The following is a 19,165-nucleotide window of genomic DNA, read 5'->3' on the forward strand; positions in this document are numbered from 1 at the left end:
AGCCATGTGTGTTTGCTTGCATTCCCTAAGTGTGCTTTGGCGTGTGTGTTTTCGACTTAACTCCTGATGCACTTTGCCAAAGATCTTAAGCGAATTTAGGCCGAGAGGTTTGGACAGAGTACAAACAGGAAACAGAGACGGGCTGCGGGTCCTTCCTTTAAAAAACAACCAAATAAGACAGTGTGGCTGGAACGCACAAGAGCCTGTGTGTGTGTGTGTGTGTGTGTGTGTGTGTGTGTGTGTGTGTGTGTGTGTGTGTGTGTGTGTGTGTGTGTGAAGAAAAGAAAAGAGAGGGTGCCTGGGAAATTAAAGAAAAGCTTTTAAGCTGTTATGCAAAAAAAAAAGAAAAGTTTTTAAAAATGAATATTTAAGATGAATATAACGTTAGCCACTTACAAACGGAATAAAATATTAAGCAGCATTTCCTTTGCTCTTTCTTTTTTCTTCCTGTGTTTTTTTTTTTTTCCTGATGATGCCCCGTTCATGGTCAGACCCAAAGGCACTACTTCTTCTTCTTCTTCTTCTTCTTCTTCTTCTTCTTCTTCTTCTTCTTCTTCTTCAAAAATCTAGTTCACATTCAGCATTGTACTTGAGATTATTTAAAATTCATAACGTTTTGCTTCTCCATCTCGCCCCACAGTCTACTTCCTGTGAATTTTTACTCAGGCTCTGACTGCTCCTCTAATGTGTCGGATAGCTTTTTCTTTTTCCTCCCTCCTACCTGTCTGCGCCTCCCGTCCTAACTATAACCCTCCCTCCCACTATCCCTCTGTCAGTTCCTATTCCAGTTGCTCTCCCTGTGTTTCTTAATCCCCCTCCCTTCCCCGTGATAATTCCTCTCCTCTTTCCCTCCCCTGCTCCTCTCTGTCAAACCCCTTCTCTCCTCTCTCTCTCTTTGGCAATCGCTCCTCTGTCCTCTCCTCTCCCCCCCCCTCCCCCCAGCCTCTTTCTTCTTCTCTGTTTATCTCACTCTTGCCTCCCCCGTCCGTCCTTCTCTCTCTTCCCCTAAATCAGCCCCTATAGGCTGCAGCGGCACGCATGCTCCAGATGTGCTCACACAAAGACGAGGATGTGCAGAGGTGTTTGCACAACCACACACACACACACACACGCACGCGTGCACCTGAAAGTGTGCCTGCATCAGCACCAATGCTCCCATTTGTAGGACTGAAAGGCATTTTGGGAAAAAGGATCAGAATCGGGAAATAATAATTGAAAAATGGGGGCAGCCAGAGCAAAAGGTGAGAGGGACAGGAGGTGAATTCAGATGATCGGGTACAGAAAGAACAGGAGGGCAGAAACATGACGGAAAAGATAGACACAAGGAGTGAGTTTTGATAGTCGGTAGCCAGAAGGAAAACAAAAAAAAAAACGCGGGACAAAACTGGGAGGGGAGAGTGTCAGTGACACATAATGATGGAGAGAGAGAGAGAGAGAGAGAGGAGGAGAGTCAGCAGGCAGGAGCTGCGCTCATTTCTGCCACAAAAGATATAAGTGAGTGTGTGTGTGTGTGTGTGTGTGTGTGTGTGTGTGAGAGAGAGAGAGAGAGAGAGAGAGAGAGACACGCACAGAGAGAGGGGTGGGAGGAGTGAGCGAAAGAGGGAGGAGTGAGTTGGAGAGGGAGGAGTGTGTGTGTGTGTGTGTGAGAGAGAGAGAGAGAGAGAGAGAGAGAGAGAGAGGGGGAGACATTGTCATCCAGTCCTGGCAGAGAGCAGCAGCAGCAGCGAGCAGCAGTGAGCATCACCGAGCGGACGGGACGCAGACGCACCGAGGCGGCGGGGAATTAAAAGGGAATACGCACTGATGAAGAAGCGACAACAAAGGGGGAGGACGGAATTAAAAAAAGGAAAAAAAGCATTTATTGCCTCTCCTTTCTCTTCTCACTTCTTGTTTGGAGCATCCCACAAGCAGAGCACCAGTGAAAACACATACATATGATATATATATAAAACTCCTATACATATATATCAAATTATGCCTGTTTTCAAAGAAGCTGCAGCCGGACAAGGACTGAATTGACAGCAAAAATCCAAAATTGGGAGATGATATGCAGCCCAAAACTGTTGCATCTTGAGATTTTTTTGTCATTTTTTTTGCTGATTGGGGAAAAAAAAGACAAAAAAAAACCAAAGCAAAAAAAAAATACCTTGTTGCAAATGCGAAAATTTGGAAAACTGAGTTGTTGAGAGCTTCTGCTGCAGACAGTCCTATATCTCCAAAGGGGGCTTCTTTTGAAAACAGGATATATTTTTTCTTTTGTTGTTGTGCTGTCGTATCTCCACTTTGTCTCTGTCGTCCGTATGGGCAGGGGGAGCGTTGTTCCAGCGAGGCTCGTGCGAACGCGCCACTGAGGGTGCAGAGGGCAGTCCACAGGCTCCCTGACCTCACGCTGATATTTTCCTCAACGATCGACCCAAAAAACAAAAAATAATAATAATAAAGCGGCCCCAGCTTGGGCTGAGAGGGGAAAAGGGTGAGGTAAGTTGTGGGGGGGAGCGAAAAAAGCAAACAAAGACAGGATAATGGGGAGATCAGGATCAGAGTGTCAACAAAGAGACACCATCTAAAAACTGGGGAAGGAAGAAACCAAACCCGCGCAAAGAAATAAGCTGAGATCCTCCACTCTGGTCAAGTCATTCCAGCATCTGCTTTCTCAAAGCTTCTCTTGAGTCTCGGTGTGCAGCCAACGCCGAGACGTTAAGATCAGGGATATCACAACATCAGCCCTCCCCTCTCCCTTTCTCCTCCTCTCTCCTCTCCCCTCAGCTCTTAGCACTTGTAGGGCAGGACTGAGCGGGGCTGACAGACAAGAGAGCGCCCAGCTGGTGTCCCGGGTCTGTTACAAGACCCCGAGATCCGCAGTAAAAGGAGGGGTGTCAGCGGCGGCAGCAACAGGAGCCCCCGCACGCGCCGAGGAAAACAAAAAAAGCCATTGGACTGCTTGTGTGTCGCTCTTAAAAAGCTACAGAGTGACACTGACTCTGACTGAGCTCTGTCACTGGGGGGGGGGTGGGGGGATTTGAGTTGTGTGTGTGAATGAGTGTGTGAGAGAAAGAGAGAGATTGAGTGTGTGTGCGTGTGTTTGTGTGTGTGTGAGAGAGAGTGTGTGTGCGTGTGTGTGTGTGTGTGTGTGTGTGAGCCTCAGGTGCAAGAGGGATGCTTCCGGACTGTAATCATCACGGGATTTCAGCTTTTTGCAACAGCCCGGAGTGATGCTTGAAAGACTTTTCGAGCAGCTGTGGTGACCTGTTGGGTCTTTGACACTGGAAGGAGATATCTGATACCAATCTCTACAAAGTAAAAGCTCCACACTCAACATCACCAGAGGCTGAAAGACTGGAGCTACACGTCTCCCCGAAGTGGACCACGGTGGCATCGAAAAGATGCCCACCGCTAAAATAAAAAAGCTTCTCCTGAGCGGTGACTCTGAGAGTAGGAGGATGATTGATGCAAGTTAAACTCTGAGAGGGGGAGAAGTGGAGGAGACAGACAAACTCCGGTGGAAAAACACTTCACTTCAGGAGTTTTTTTTCCAGGACATCAGAATTGACTTGACTCCGGTGTAGAGTTGTTATCCACTCAGGAATATGAGTCCGTCTCCGGAGTGAAAAGCCTTTCATGTGAGGAGCCCGTGACTATCTGTGAATTTCGGAGGAATCTGCCCTTCTTCTTTTTTCTCAGCGGCGCCCCGGAACCTCAGAGTTCTCACTTTTCACAGATTATTCATCCACTCAGCGGGGGGAGCGCATTGCTGGAAATGCCAGAGGCGAGTTCATTCGTACGTAACACGCCCTCTTAAACTGGACTCCCTCCAAGCTTTGGATTTGTCTACAACCGCCTCTGCTGTCTGCTGACGACATATGGCTTTGTGAAAGGTGACATTTCCTGCATTTTTGGGACATTTATTTACTTTGATAAAGACACACACACACACCTACACACACGGACACACAGCGTACAGTAAACTGCGAGGGAGTGTGATGCGCATGCGAGTGCCTGCTCACAAGGGACTCATTCACTCTTGTTAGGAGCATGTTGAGATGGGAGATTGATTCCTTTCACTCACTTGTTCTTCTGTCCCTTGGCAACAATTCCGCTTTCTGTAACTGTGTGCAGTAATAACTCCCACAACACTAATTGAAAGCTCCCTATTGAATGTAGTTGAAACCCTCTCGATGAATACCTGAAAGACTCAGAGATGCATTCAGTGTTCTGGACCAGAAGGATATCTAATGTTTTCTTTCTTTGTTTTTGTTTTATCCTAGGAGCATTAGTTTGGGCCTGTCACTGACAAATACACATCAGCACTGAGCCATCGCAAGACATTGGAATAAGTGCAAGATGGCCGCCTCCATTCATCCGCTCTTGGTGAGCTGCTCGCTGGCTGTTCTCCTGGGTTTGACCTCTCTGGGCGGACTGAACTCTTGGCGATCGGGTCAAGCTTTGGCCCAAGTTTCCAACCAGACAGCGGAACCCACTGTGGTGCCGGAGGCCGCGCTGGCAACGCCGACGCCAGAAGGGGAGGACAAAGTGATTCCAATTGCCGGCAACCGTTGCTGGGGTTACTATGATGTCATGGGCCAGTGGGACCCGCCCTTTAACTGTAACGCTGGCATCTACCTGTTCTGTTGTGGTTCCTGCTTCTACCGCTTCTGCTGCCAGTTCAAAGTCCACAGTTTGGACCAGACTTCCTGTTCCAACTACGACACACCCGTGTGGGCAAACACAGGGAAGCCGGCGGCGCCCGTCACGGAGGTCCACCAGGAACCAGACCGGGATCGGACCCACATGATCGTGTATATTATCTGTGGAGTGGTGGCCATCATGGTGTTGGTCGGGATTTTCACCAAGCTGGGGCTGGAGAAGAGTCAAGGAGGACAGACTGACATGACCAACTCCAGGTATGAGCTGAGGAAGGTGGATGGATGGGTGATATTGGGTGAAGGCAATGATAATGCATAATGGGTGGATGATAGATTGATATGATTAGCAGTCAATGTTTCAAACAACTACCATGTCGTGATGCATTTTGTTTCATATTTGCCTGACTGAGTTCGCCATTCTGGTTCCGGTATGCACAGGCCCATTCATATTTCCCCCCCAGACAACGTTAACGCCACTCATGTTTGGAGCTCTTTTTTAGCTTGAGAACACCCAGTTGTACAAAAGATGAACAACTGCATGAGAAAAACATCAGACTCTTTGATTAGAAGTTGAAGGTTTGAGCATCTGTACATAAAACCCAGGGCTCAAAGTATTATTAGTAGTATAACAAGAGCTTGAAATCCTACCATGTATGCCACTATTACCATGTGAAAGATGAGGATTACAGTGTTGGGAAAGCTGGTTATACAGTCTGAAGTCACAGCTTTTTAATCTGCTGTCTTTTCCACGGAAATGGAAAAACATTTTCTCTCGCAAAAAACAAAGGTGAAATAATTATCGGTGCTACAGTATAATCGGAATTGTTACACAATCTGAGAAACCCTGCATTTCTTTGTTGACCCACATTGAAAGTACAAAGCCAACACCAACATATTGTAGAAATAGGAGCTGAGACATTATGACCTACCTGGCCTACGTTTTGGAGGTAGTGACTGACTAGCAGCTATCGTTACATTAGCCATGTCAACCATATGCAGCACTCCAGAAGTCTCCAGGTCCTCAGAATGGATTTATATGCACAATGTAATATTGCTGTGTTGGTGTCGCTCCTGGGCCATGACTGAAACTAACCAAACAAATGGTCTGTTTCAACACAACTGAGAATTTTGTTGAATAAACCTAAGTAACCAGCAACAGAAAACTGAGAAGAATTGGTAAATAATAAGTGAACTGAGGAAGTAGATCTCCTAATTTTTTAGGAGGCTGAGAGGAGGATCTTGGAACAGCATGAATCATTATTACACCAACACAGTGATATCAGATACAACAGGTTCACACACCCTCTGACACTGAACAAAACAAGCTTATTCTTAGGCCCTGTCCACACATACATGAGCATTTTTTTGTTCTGTGGTCTTTTGACCACATGTGAATGGTGCTGAAGGTCACTGGAAACAGATTTTTAGGGAAAAATATTTCCAGGGTGAAGGAAACAATGAATCAGATGCACGTCTTCGCTTCCTAGAGACAGATTGGTCATGTGATTTGCATTTTCAGTACATATGGATGTAGATATTTCTTCTGAAACGACCGCCTGGACGTGCTAATTTAACACATCCCACAGCAATTTCTTCTCTAAGCAGAGACAAAACAGATTTCAGACTTTCATTAAACTCCCAGTAAGACAACCAACAAGCCTGTCAAACTACTGTGTCACTGAGATTAGTAACTGTAATCATATTACTAATTTTCAAAGTGCAGTGCCTTTTACTTTGGAGAGGAATCAGATTACTGTCTTGTGTTGCTGAGAAATCTGTCGGTGTAACGCAGCCAGTCGCAGGCAGAATGCGCTGCGATGTAATGATCTGTCTGCGTATTCAGTTGTACAGCGCAGCACATGTATGTGTGGGAGTAAAACGCAAAGTGTAAGCGTGTGTTTGTCTGTCTGCGCGGATCTCTGCATATGTGTGAGAGGGTCACCAGCCGGATAATGAATCAAGAGACTGAATCACGGCGAGGTGATAAGTGGTGCGATGATGAGGGGAAAGAGGAGCGGATGGAGGTCAAGCAGGAGGATGGAGTTTGAGGACGGATGTCAGGTGAAAGCGAGGGAGGAGTTTGCGGGGAAAATGACAGTGCAGGGCCGCGTCGTGTTTTCTCTGTAATGGTGTAGCCGTTTCACATTGACGGGTGATTGATTGCTGTGACACAGCTATGACTGTGGCAATGTGCGGCCTCCAGTGAACAATGAGAAGAGAGAGGGGTGGTTTTTTTGGAAGGGTGGAATATTGAGCGGATCTGACTGGAGTGCAGCCAACGGCTAATTCTAGTACGGAGGACAGGGGTGTGAGTTTGAATGTGTGGCGTGTGTGTGTGTGTGTGTGTGTGTGAAGAGGGGGGAGGAAGAGAGAGAGAGACAGCGTGTATGCTGGGTGTGACCGGCCAGCCCATCGAGTGTTAAGAGTCGGGCCACGGGGGCTCCTTTACAACCCTGTCATTACCGGATCTCCTCTTCCACGGGAGGTGTTTGAAGAGGAGAAAGAAGAAGAGGAGGACAACAGTGGACGCCAGTGCTTATTAATGTTAGATTGCACTGAGCTGCCCAGAACACAATGGAGGCTGGCCCCTCAGTCAAACATCTATGTGTGAATTTTAATACCAAGGGATTGTTCTGGAGATTTCCCCTGATATCTGGTGGGCTGTCTTCACATGCAGGTCGTACTGTCGAGAGAAATGTTCAGCGTCTGTCTTTAGATTTTCTCAGAGTTGACACGTACGTACCTCACAATCAGCAGGACAGATGCTGATAGCCATCTGTCCCGCTGAAGTGGCCTGGAGCAAGACACTGACATGAGACCGTTTACTTTGACCCTCCTGGAAGAAAACAGTTCTTTGATATGAGTATCATCAGTCCTCTTTAAAACCGGATAAACAGCTTGCTGCAAATTCATGTCAGATGAATGAATGCACATAAGAGTTATTGATACTGGAACCTACCAGCGATCACATTATGACGATTGAGCCTGTGTGGGCAAACATCCAGTGTTTCAGGGCCTATCTATCCAAGGGGCAGTATTCAAGCTGTTATAGAGGGAGTGTGGCTATTCAATGCTGAATACTCATCCAGGCAAACCTTGAGGTGAGATGCCCAGTGAGCAAATGAATTAAACAGTGAGTTGGAGATGTTATAATTTTATGTTTATGTGGCCGTAAGAGAACATTTACCTTTGTTTGCTTTGGATTTTTGTTTTCTCAAATTAAATAGTGCTTCCAGGACTTGTAGTATCTCTGTTAAATTACATTTCATGTGCTGAATTAAGACACAAACACTGTGTAATTCTGTAGCAGCCAGAGCGGATGGTCAGCAAAGAGCATGACTTTGGAAACGCGGACAGCGGTTCTTGACTTGTCTCACTGGTGTCTTTCCAACATGATGGTGGTGTTTCCATAACCTTCATGAAGTAGTTGTATTTGTCTAACCAGAGCTGAATTATAGAAGAAGCTGATCAGTTTTGTCATGACAAAAGTGGCTGAAGGCAAGTTGATGCATTTAATCAAGTACTATGTGAGTAGTAGTAGTAGAAAATATTGAACATTTTACTGCACTGTAGTTAAATGCACATGTATCTGCTCTCCTGCTAGGGGTCTCTCTATCAAAATCAGACAAAAGACACTTTGTGTTGTATGGGGAGGGACAGACAGAGTGGAGGGCAGAGGCAGACCTTCTGCAGGAATAAACACCCAAAGTAACAAGTTTGCTCACATGTTGACTCACCTTGAACAAACGTGTGGGTTTCTCTGAGTTTGATCATTGTAAACATTTGGGATAATGTTAATATGCAACTCAACAAAATATAGGTCTAGTAGTTTTAAGGCATTTTAGTGCAGAATTCTTCAGTATTATATAATTTACTGGTTATGAAACACTACATTTGATACTGATGCCTCTACATGACCTTGATAAGCAAACAAGATCATCAGTGAGATATCAGTGATTATTTTCCGTAGGGGCTGCCTGAATCAAGTTCCTTGACGAAGGAGTTAAACAAATCTCGTGCCACCGCAGGTTGTCAGGCTGACTTGTTGCCTGTAAGACGCAAGTGTTGTCAGAAGAAGTGTGTTTTTGCGTTATCCAATGCACCCCTCTGTCTGCCTTGCAACACTTCTTTTTCAGCAATAATATAAAAGAGGTACTGTGACAAAAGCTGAATCGTTGTGAACGTGCCCTTCTTTGAACTTACCATGGCAGAGTCCCACCAAGAAAGTGTCTCTGATCTCACAGGAGAGAACAGGTCAGTAACGACCATACAGAACAAAGGAGATAAATAAAAAAAAACGAGAACGTAAGAATAAAAGAGAACAGAGGTAAGGAAGATGTTGGTGAAACAGTGAATATTGATGCAGAGGGGCTGTACTGCCCTCGTGTCTATCAGAGTTATTCACTTTGTACCTGCTGAGGCTGGTGAATGTGAAGACAGAGACTGTGACACCAGAGTAGTGATGAGTCCAGAGCTCAGTGATGAAGGGCCATGTGAAAGGACAGTCCGCTGGAGCATGAGGGAGCGAGGGAGGGATGGAGGAAGAGAGGAGGAGGTGCTGATGAGTGAAGGACTTTGCTGTGGCAATTCTGCTGATTTGCCATCGTTAGCTGTGGATGACTGGTTAGCTTTGTGGCCAGGCTGCATGGAGAATGATTGTCTTTGAAAACTTTGAAGACATTTTGACTCTTCTATTAACACATTATGACAATCTAAGTTTTTTTGTTTTTAGGGATGGAACTGTTGTTGGCAAAACTGTACAATAAGGTACACAAAAATGTAATTAGTTACTGAGGAGGGAGTAAGGAATGAATCAGGAATTGTTAATGAGGCACAAATAGAGCATGTATGATGATTAAGTAATTAGGATAAGTAATTAGTATTTAATGAGTCACTGGGCAACTGCTCAGTTTTATGTTTGACTACACAAAAAAGACTAACTAATAATAAAGGGATTAGTTATTTATTAATCTAATTAATTACTAAGTACTCATTTTTAATTCCACCTACCCTGAAGGTGCATATAAAGAGTAACAAATGATAAAGTAATTACTAACTAATGAGTTGTTACTAGTTTGTCCCAATATTGATTGTAATATATGTAATATCATGTAATAAAATGTAATATCATTACCTAATGAGTTATTATCTCTTTGTCTGTTGTCTAGTAACTCATCTTTATCTATTATATAGTCCTCAAATCACAGTTATTCAGTAAATACTCTCTAAAGATTCATTAACTATCAAGGTGTTCCTGATTCATTGCTTACTTACTCCTGAGTATTAACTTACAGTGTACCAGATTGTAAAGTTTTACCCTGTTGTTAAACTGCTGTGATGGCAGGGTTGATGCATCCTTTCATTCTCACCATTTATTTTGACAAAGAGGTTGTGCTGAACTTTACAAACAGTGACTGCTGTAGTATTACCCCAAAGGTACTTCCAGTTATCTGAGACGTCCATCCTGGTCAGGATTTGAACAGATTCAGTTACAGACACTCAGTGCTTTTTACAACTGGCCTCCTCCATTCAAGCAAACAAACTTTTCCAAGAAAAACAAACCTCTCTTACCACAGACACCTTTAAGGTAAATTTTTTTTTTTAGAGGCGGCACTTTGAGCACAGCATCAGCAAAGAGACACAAGAGGAAGCAAACAGACAAAACAAGCAGAGTTGAAAATGGTTAAAAGTAAGAACAAAGATTTCTGCCTATCTCACAAAATCAGTCTGAGCATAAGGCTGTTGCACGCTGGTATGAATGAAAGAAATAAACACATGCGTACAATGCCTATGCTAATTTAAAGAAAAATCAATATGACCAAAGAACTGCATTGAATTTGAGAGCCTGATGATCAGATATCAAGTAACGATTTCACCTGTGGAAGAAAAACAGTGTGAGGCTTCTTCTTGGTGCTTTTTTTGCCGAACTGATGACGCCTGCAGAAAATTGTTTATCACAGCTGTTCATGGGCATCACATTTTAGCATTCATTCTCAATCTGCAAACATTTGACAGCGAAACACTTTGACCCAGCTGAAGCGAGAAGATGCGATGGGTCTATGTATGTGTGTGTGTGTGTGTGTGGGTTTATGTGTGTGCACTCAACAAATAAATCCAACCACAAAGCTGTTAAGGTGGTAATGCGCTGAAACCTTGGGTCAGGCAATCACAACAGGCAGCGGAGCGATGATGTATGGCACAAAACACGCATGCACACATGTGCATACACACTCACGCAAACAGACACACAGACACACACACACACACACACACACAAACCTGTGCTCATAATCACTGTACAGTGGCCCCCTCCATTACACCGCTTCTCACCTCCCAAGTGACTGTTTGTGTTTTTGTTTTGCTCTCGGTCTGTCTGCTGCTGCTGCGTCTGTCATGCGGAAAGTGCTGCGAGGCAAAATTAAGAATGAATTATTTCCTTTGATACGCGATTCAGCGGTGGGAATGAATATGCCAGTTTTCAATTAACGACACCTCAGCTCCACTCACAGCTTTACAGACTGAAGGTGAAGGGGGAATTCAGAGGGAGAGAAAAAGAAGTGGAAGTACACAAGGGCCTTCAAAGTACTTTTACGGTGGAGTAAACAGACTTTTAAGCTTAAAGTTGAAAGCTGACATTTTGCATCGTTGAGGTGACTGAATGTGTAGACAACTAGGTGCCTAAAAGCCCTGTTTTGAGACCACCATGCGCACTGTGGCTGTACTAATCAGTGCCAGTGCAATTAAGGTGTTGGCTACTAAATATTTGGCACATCAACCTTAATAAGATATATCTATGAAGATGTGTTTGTGCAGCAGTAATCAAAGCACGGCCACTGTTGCAGTTGGCAATTTAAATGCAATAAAATGATACTTATCAGCCAACGGCATAAATAATCTCAGTGCCAGGCATGATTTACTGCAAGGGTTAGCATCAGACAAGCGCAGCATGAATAAACAGGGAGAGTATCAACAACACACACCAGCCTCTGTGCAAAGGATATGTGGAAAAAAGGTTTAAATTCAGTCATTATCTACCCGACCCCATGCTCATGGGAAGTCGGGTTTGGTTTCAAAACAGTTCAGGAGCTTCACAGCAAAACAGGGTTGCAGCATCTTCCTTAAAAACTAGAGTGGATGGGGATGTAAAACAACAACAACAGCAACAACAACAAAAACATAAAATGGCTCCATACAGCCCGCCTGGTGTAATCCAAGTCTCTGGAAGCCCTGAGATCACAAATTGATTTGAAAAGAGGTTTTTTAAAGGAGCACTATGGGGTTTGGAGAAGAAATTCAAACTCTTAACTTGATGATTTACAATATTATAAAGTAATAATACAAACACAGAAATATTCATCTTTTCCATAACTCAAACTGGGGACCTTATTTTCCCAGAAGAAAATAAGGTCCCCAGAACTGTTCACTGTTTGAAGCTAGAAAGGTGGTAGAGTCCGCCACATACAGACAAAGTAAAACAGGATCAAACTGTGTTTATTTAGTCATTTAAAACTAAGACAGTTTTTGAGTCAGTTTTTTTTTTAAGCCTGAACAATGAAGATCTTACTTCTCTGATTAAAATGTCTTCCCCAAAACAACACAGGGCTTCCATAATCCTGGATTATACCGAGCTGCATGGAGTAAGTTTTCTTTTTGGTTGTATTTCAATGAACACTGCAACGTTCTCAAGAAACATTTTTGTGGACTATGCAGCTTTCCCCGATTTTCAGTAGATGGTGACTGAATCCTCTTTTTGAGTGAACTGTTCCTTTAACACTTGTGTCTGGCTGTCGTTAAAGCCGACAAAATAAATCCAGAAGTGACTGGTGAGCTGCATTTCGATGAGGGAAACTCTAAACAAATCACGTCAAACGGACCATGTTTAGAATAGATGGAAGGTTTTTTTGTGGAATAAGTGTCCACTCCATAACTAAATCTGAAGATATCTGGATATACAGACACACACACACACACACACACACACACACACACACACACACACACACACAGCATCACGTACCTCTCCTTCCCTTTAATAGCGTTATACCACTTATCATAAGTTATTCCACTGAAGAGCCATGTGTTCAAGGGCACAGGCGATTGAATGACCCACCGGGGATCCAAACAACCACTTCCATCGGGCCGTTCTGCTCTTTTTACTGTATTGTGTTTCATCAACAGTGCTCTCTATTTCCTTTTATTGTTCGGCCGCGGCGGTGCTTTTCATCACCAGCCGTGACAGGTGTTTAGAGGCCGGAGACAAACACGTGCACACACGGCTCCGCTCGCCATGTTGCAGCAGCGGACAGATGAATCTAACATTTGATAGCGAGGTGCATGTTGGTCCAAATGAACTTTTCTGTGCGTGTGTGGAGGCCCATGGGGAGGAATGAACTGATGATGGGAAGTTTCATTAAGAAGTTTCCAGGTAAGGTAAAAAAAAAAAATCAATTAAAATATCAAATAGGAAACGACATAAAAGTAGATCAAACAATTCTTCAAATGGACTCACAGAGAAACTCATCACTGATATAAAACGTGTCTTCGGGCTTCGGTGCTGATTTCGTCTCCCTTTGTTAGAAGCTGCTCTCACCTTGCATTAATAACACGAGCCCGTGTGTTTGTTTTTAGAAAAGCAGTGAGGCTTGTTAAGCTAACGTGGTCCTCCTCCTCCTCCTCCTCCTCCTCCTCTTCCTCCTCCATGCCTAATCTGGACCCAAAATAAACTCTTTGATGCTGCGGCGGAATGGAAGAAGTGTGCAGTTTACTTGTTATTGTCTCTGCCCTTCATTAGCCTCTGAACTGAACTGAATATTTTCAACCTGGGAGTGTTTTCTTCTTTTTTTTGTGCCGTCACGATGTGATAAATATTTCACTTTAAGCTTTTCATACCTTCACTTTGCCACTATTATAAAATACACAAGCCCAAAGTGATCCGTGTGAGTTGGACTCTAATGTGATTAAAAACGCACAGCTTTTTTCTTAGCTAATTGAAGTACTCTTTTTTCTTCTCTTTGGTTGAACCCCTTTGAAGCTATTCGTGTGCTGTTAAAGGAGTATGATTGATATTACAAATCATAACTGATATTTGAGGAAATATTCCACGAGATAAGAAAAAGAAAATCGGGTCATGTTTTAGTTGTCAGGAGCAGATATTGAAGGAAAAACCAAAATAAAAAGCCTTGTCAATGCATGTTTTGTAAACTGGCTTGATATTGTTCGATATCTAGAGAGATTAAAGCAACATTATGTAGTAATGTAGTTTGTGTGATGTGGCGCCCCCTAGCACTTCTGAGTGCATCGCAACAGTCGTCAGTGGAGGTAAACCTGCATGCTCAGGCATTAGTGCCAAGCTAATGCCGTCTGGAAACATTGCAAACTGGGTAACTGCGTGAGCTAGCAGGAGCTGATTATTAGCTACGCCACGCAGCAGTTACAGGCTGCAAATGTAATGTAAATCAAAAAAATGAAATGTAAATCAGAGAAAGACGAAGCAAAGCAGCCCAAGGAAATCGGAGACGAGACAGAGAAAATAAATTCTCCCTAAAAATTTCACAGTTTCACAAAAATCTGTGATAGTTGATGCTGTGGTTGTGGTGTACTGCTGTGAAGCGTTGCTGTGTTGTTACAAGTTACTTAGTGTGGAACTAGTGTTATTTCAACATAAAACAGTTACTTTGCCTTAAGAAATGTGAAATGTCACGTAGGCAGTGGTGAAATTTAACTACAAAGTACTACACTTAAGTACAACTAGAAGATACTTGCACTCTACTTGAATATTTTCCATCTTAAGTCCTGTTACACTTCTATGAGTTATTACTTTTCAGATACAGATTTCACATGCAGATTGTATGTTTATCTCAGAGTTTGATGCATATTCATAGATTAACATCATAATTGAGTATTTTTTTACCATGAAGCTGTGCAGCTCTTACTTATTTAAAATATTTAAATACCTCTCTCATCATATATATAGCTACGTTCTTTGTGCACGGTGTCTTTTAAAAGCGTTTCCCACAGAAGCAGCTGTATCAGTTGTGTTATGATTGTAACTCCACACCACACCTCAGTGCAGCACAGCTCAGTGAGACAGATTGCTGCAGACCGCTCAACTTCCTCAGCTCAACTGTTGCTGCTGCAGTGGCTCAGCGACACCCTACTTTCACCGCCGGGTCTCTTTTCTTTTACGTTTTTCCTTTGCTTTACTCTCCCAGTTTTGAATACAGAAAACCGCTGTTTTTAAATCTTTATCCTGGGACCTCAAACCCTTTACGATTACGATATTTCACCAGCCGGAATCAAATGATCAGCTTGACATCGAGCTCTGCAGAGAAGCCCGATAGCGACCTGTTCATTTGAATCACGTGTGCTGGGGGCAGGAAAGCCTCCAGCACGTACAGCACACTGGGGACCGCCATGAAACGACCAGGACCCTACTGTCTCTTCACCTCATCCTCTTTGTCGTGCTCTGCCTGTCCTCTGGGGCCTCAGGTACATATTTATACATAAAAACATGCATGTGCTGCTATCAGGCTGAAAAAGGTGAAAGGCAGATGTTCAGGTTCAAAAGCAAAATGACACATGACACAAATAAAAGCACTGAGAACACAATTAAAGTAATTAAAATAATAACAGTGTTGTGACTTGCTCTCACTGCAGCTCAGAACAGTTTGTCCCAGTTAGCTTCCACAGCGATAATATTAAGTTTAAAGTTTAAACAAAATACAGAAATAAATATGTTTTTGAAAAAACAGAGAAAATAGCTCTGAAATATATACATGAATAAATACGTTTTAAAGTGAAATATAGATATAGAACATAAATATAAAATGGAAAATTAAATGGGAAATTAAATAAATACAGAAGCAAATTAAACCATGAATATCTTACTATATGTTACATTTAATTAATGAATTGCTACCTATATTTATTTATTTATGCATTAAATGGCAAATTAATGTGTCTATTGGGCTACTGATACATTCATTTTATTCTTAATTGTAACTTTTTTACTCCTCCATATGAGTTGTGAGACAGAATGAAGAGCAATATTTAAACTTTAACGCTTGTCACTGTAACTTGCAGTTTTAGAACAATAAAACTGTCAAATGGAGCAAATGAGAGTTTTAATAGATTTCAATTGAAAGATTTGCACAATATCCATACAGCAGCTTAATTAGAAAGCAAAATCCTGCATAGAGAAACCTGTAGGACAGTGAAAGCATCATTTTCAAAGCTCAAAGTAAAAATGTTTTTTCCCCAAAAAAGCCACAGCAGAATGTTTAACCTTTTCCCTCGCCTCTCTACTCAAGTTGAGTGTCAACAGCCCATCTTACAGTCGCCTCCTCTCCTCTCATCCCTGCTTTGACTTAATTTTAGCAAAAAAAAAAAGTCATGCCTCCTCTTCATCATCCCTGTAAATATTTATATCAGTTCCTCATTAAGGCCCACACAACCAAATGAGATATTTACAGGATGTGTACCTCCAGCACCGTATCCCACTCGATGCTCGAACAGGAGATGAACTATAGATTCATTAAGACCGATTACTTCATGATGAGAGGTTTATTTTTGAGCGCGGCTGTGGGCTGTGAACAATCTGTGTCACTTTTGACTTTGTGAATTTGGAGCCACAGTAGGAGGTTGTTTGTGGGAGGCTCCATTGTTTAAGTGCGTAAATATATTCTCCTCCGCATTTTGGTCGAAAAATGTTTCGCTAACTGCTCATAACCGGAGACGGTGTTGACTGTGTGTTGTTAACACCGTGCGTCTCTGCTTCTCTGGTGTGTCGGTGTTTGTTGTGAGCAGTCTGCACGGGAGTTTTGGGAGCGGGCCATCCAACGTGGGCTCCGTTTTCACTCCACTGATCCTGGTAATGGTCTTGTCCTGGTAGATTGACGCTGGCTCCAAGTCGCCCTGACAGAAAATCAACTTGCTTGCATGTAGCTGTTTGCTGGAGCGCGCGCAGTAGCAAGCATTATCGCTCTCCGTGCACTGCAGCCGGTCATATCTCTTTCTTCCCGCTCCTCTAACTCACCACGGACTCGGCGTTCACGTCCATCCGGCTGTCGCGTTCTGTCTTGCCGTCCGTCTTATTCATCTCCATCTCACCGTTCTCAGCTATTATGCATATCCTCATTTCTTTTCGGCCTGCCCCTTCCACCTTGTGTTTCCTTTTCATCTTTTAATATCCTTCTGTCAGAGACGGGGAGAATACTGAAACATTTCGCTCAGGTAGAATTGCTGATACCCCGGGAAAGTAAAGTGCAGGTGTTAAAGAGAGTTTATGTGCATTCGTGTGGAATTAGCTCAAAACTATACATCTGTAATCATTTACAAACGAGGTGTTCATAATGTCCATGTTTCTACTGTAAATGCCTAAAAGACTACATACTACATTAGATGAGGAAAGAATTTATCAGCCCGGTCGACCATGCAAGCTGCAGCCTCTGGAGCTGGAAAATGAGGCCAACGCCAAAAGTGCCAAAAAAAAACTGCTCCCTGGTGGGTGCTGACTGTAGTCGGAGGCAAAGCTGACCACAAACACCCCTCGGCGTCCGCTGTCATTCCCGCATTGGGAACACGATTCTTCTGCGGGGGAAATCTTAACGGTGGCACACTGGCGGAAGTGCTGTGGTGTGGATGAACCATCACAACACTTAATCTCAGGTGGTAACACGCTATTAGTGGACCAAAATCCCTTTAGAAACGTTTTATATTGCTGCTTGTTACATATCGCTACTACTCAAAGTGATATTTAACTGCTAAACATATTGTTTTTGTTTTCTTTTAGTGCGTTTCCCACAACGCTGTTCACGATCTATTAAATCATCTGATTTTAATATATTAATGTGACCAGTTCTTCATAGCTGATCTAATTCTGTCTCTTTATCATCCCTCGCTTACTGCTCTCCATATTCATTGTTGAATACATCTCATATTTTGCCAATTGTCCTGGCTGCAGATCATGTAAACACTGTTGCTAATGAGTCACAATGAGAGCAGCTCTAAATCACTGTGGTCAATAACTCCTAACAGGTGTAACAGCAGACCTCATCCAGTGTGTTTTGTTGTTATCTGGGTCGATGTGTTTTCCTCCCACCTCCCTCGTTTTGCTTCATGTTTTTTTTTTTTTTTTTATCTCCTTCCCCACTCATCCTCTGCCCGTCGTGGCACTCGCTTACATTACCTCCTCGGTAATCACCTCTCGCCTCTTATCACTAAACACCATCGTGAAAGCTTTGACATAACACGCAGATTACAACAAGAGAAAGAGATTCATCCCCTTTTGCCATTCGTCTCTCCAGCCTCTGCTATCCCACTGTATCCCTCCATCTCCACCCGTTCCTTTTTTTCCTCATCGTCCAGAAAATAATTACCTGCTAGCTCGCTTCGCCCGAACAGTCTGGAGTCTTTTGCATTATGTGCGAGCAGAGATGAAACAAGAGTGTGGATGAGGGGGGACTTGGTAGAGGGAACAGGATGGCGCAGCAAGGAGGGATTCACATCTTTACTTTGCTCTTTACTTTCATCCCTTACAGTCATCCTTGTTCATGTTCTGTTTGCTTTTTCGCATGCTCGTGCTCATCTCTTTCCCCACTGGTCTCCCTTTGTCTCCATCTTCTTCCTTCTCACTCTCGCATCCTTTTAGTCTGTCTCGCTGCTCTCAGCCCCACTTTCTTTTCCAAGCAAGTTTTTGCTGCCCGATAGGAGAACATATACTGTAACTGTAGTGGCTAGCGAGGCGACTCAAGTCATCAATGCAGCCGTTATCTGATAACAAATCAGTGCTTCATCATTCATAATGCTGACAGTATTATACACATTTCCCTGCATGGGCTGGTTTTCAAAACCTCTCACCTCTCACCCTCTGCTTTTTTCACCAACAGTGCACACACACATACACACACACATTCACTGAAACACACAATAACACACACAAACTTGTTGCGACAGGACTGCAGAGCGCAGTGCCAATATATGTTGAGAGCAATCTCGCCGGCAGTTTCTCACCTTTCGGGTCGGAGAGCCGGGTTATTCATCTTGCTCTCATACCGGCCGAGAGACAGAGAGAGAGAGGGAGAAAGAGAGAGACAGAGAGAGGGAGAGTAATGAAAAAGTCAAGAAAGTGAACAAGAAAGTTTCCTTGTTTTTCCCGTCCGTCAGTTTCATTTACCTTATCACAAAGACTTGGTAAAGAATTTACTGTGCGGTAATTGCCCCCCCTGGTGGCGCCATGTTTGAAAAAAAATGCCACAAAGTGCTCTCTTGGATGCCTGCACGTGGTGCGGGGCCCTCTAGCTTGCCCTTTCATTTGAAAAAAAATGGCCTCTAATGGTACCTGTCCAGTTCACTGTATCACCACTTTCTGTGCGTTGGTGCCCTGACGCACATACAGCTGGTGCCCTTTGTCTTTTTCCGCCTCTGCACCTGAGTCCACCAATGAGGTCAGATCAACAAAACTATGAGACTGCTGTTTGTGTCCAGTGTGAAACCGAAAATAAATAGATAAAGTTACTTTAACT

The 19,165-nt window shown here is 43.4% G+C and overlaps 1 protein-coding gene across 2 annotated transcripts in view; it reads left to right on the plus strand.

The window, feature by feature from the left end:
• The first annotated feature begins 1,759 nt into the window (after positions 1–1,759).
• LOC119014816 (protein shisa-8) overlaps positions 1,760–19,165 on the plus strand; it is a 103,254-nt gene continuing 85,848 nt past the window's right edge. For both annotated transcript variants that reach the window (XM_037090307.1, XM_037090308.1), the window contains exons 1-2: positions 1,760–3,875; positions 4,266–4,901. In XM_037090307.1, coding sequence (XP_036946202.1) covers positions 4,342–4,901 — 560 coding nt within the window. In that variant the 5' untranslated portion in view covers positions 1,760–3,875; positions 4,266–4,341. The remainder of the gene's footprint in view (positions 3,876–4,265; positions 4,902–19,165) is intronic.

Source organism: Acanthopagrus latus, chromosome 23, assembly GCF_904848185.1.
Source record: "Acanthopagrus latus isolate v.2019 chromosome 23, fAcaLat1.1, whole genome shotgun sequence".
Lineage (NCBI taxonomy): Eukaryota > Metazoa > Chordata > Actinopteri > Spariformes > Sparidae > Acanthopagrus > Acanthopagrus latus.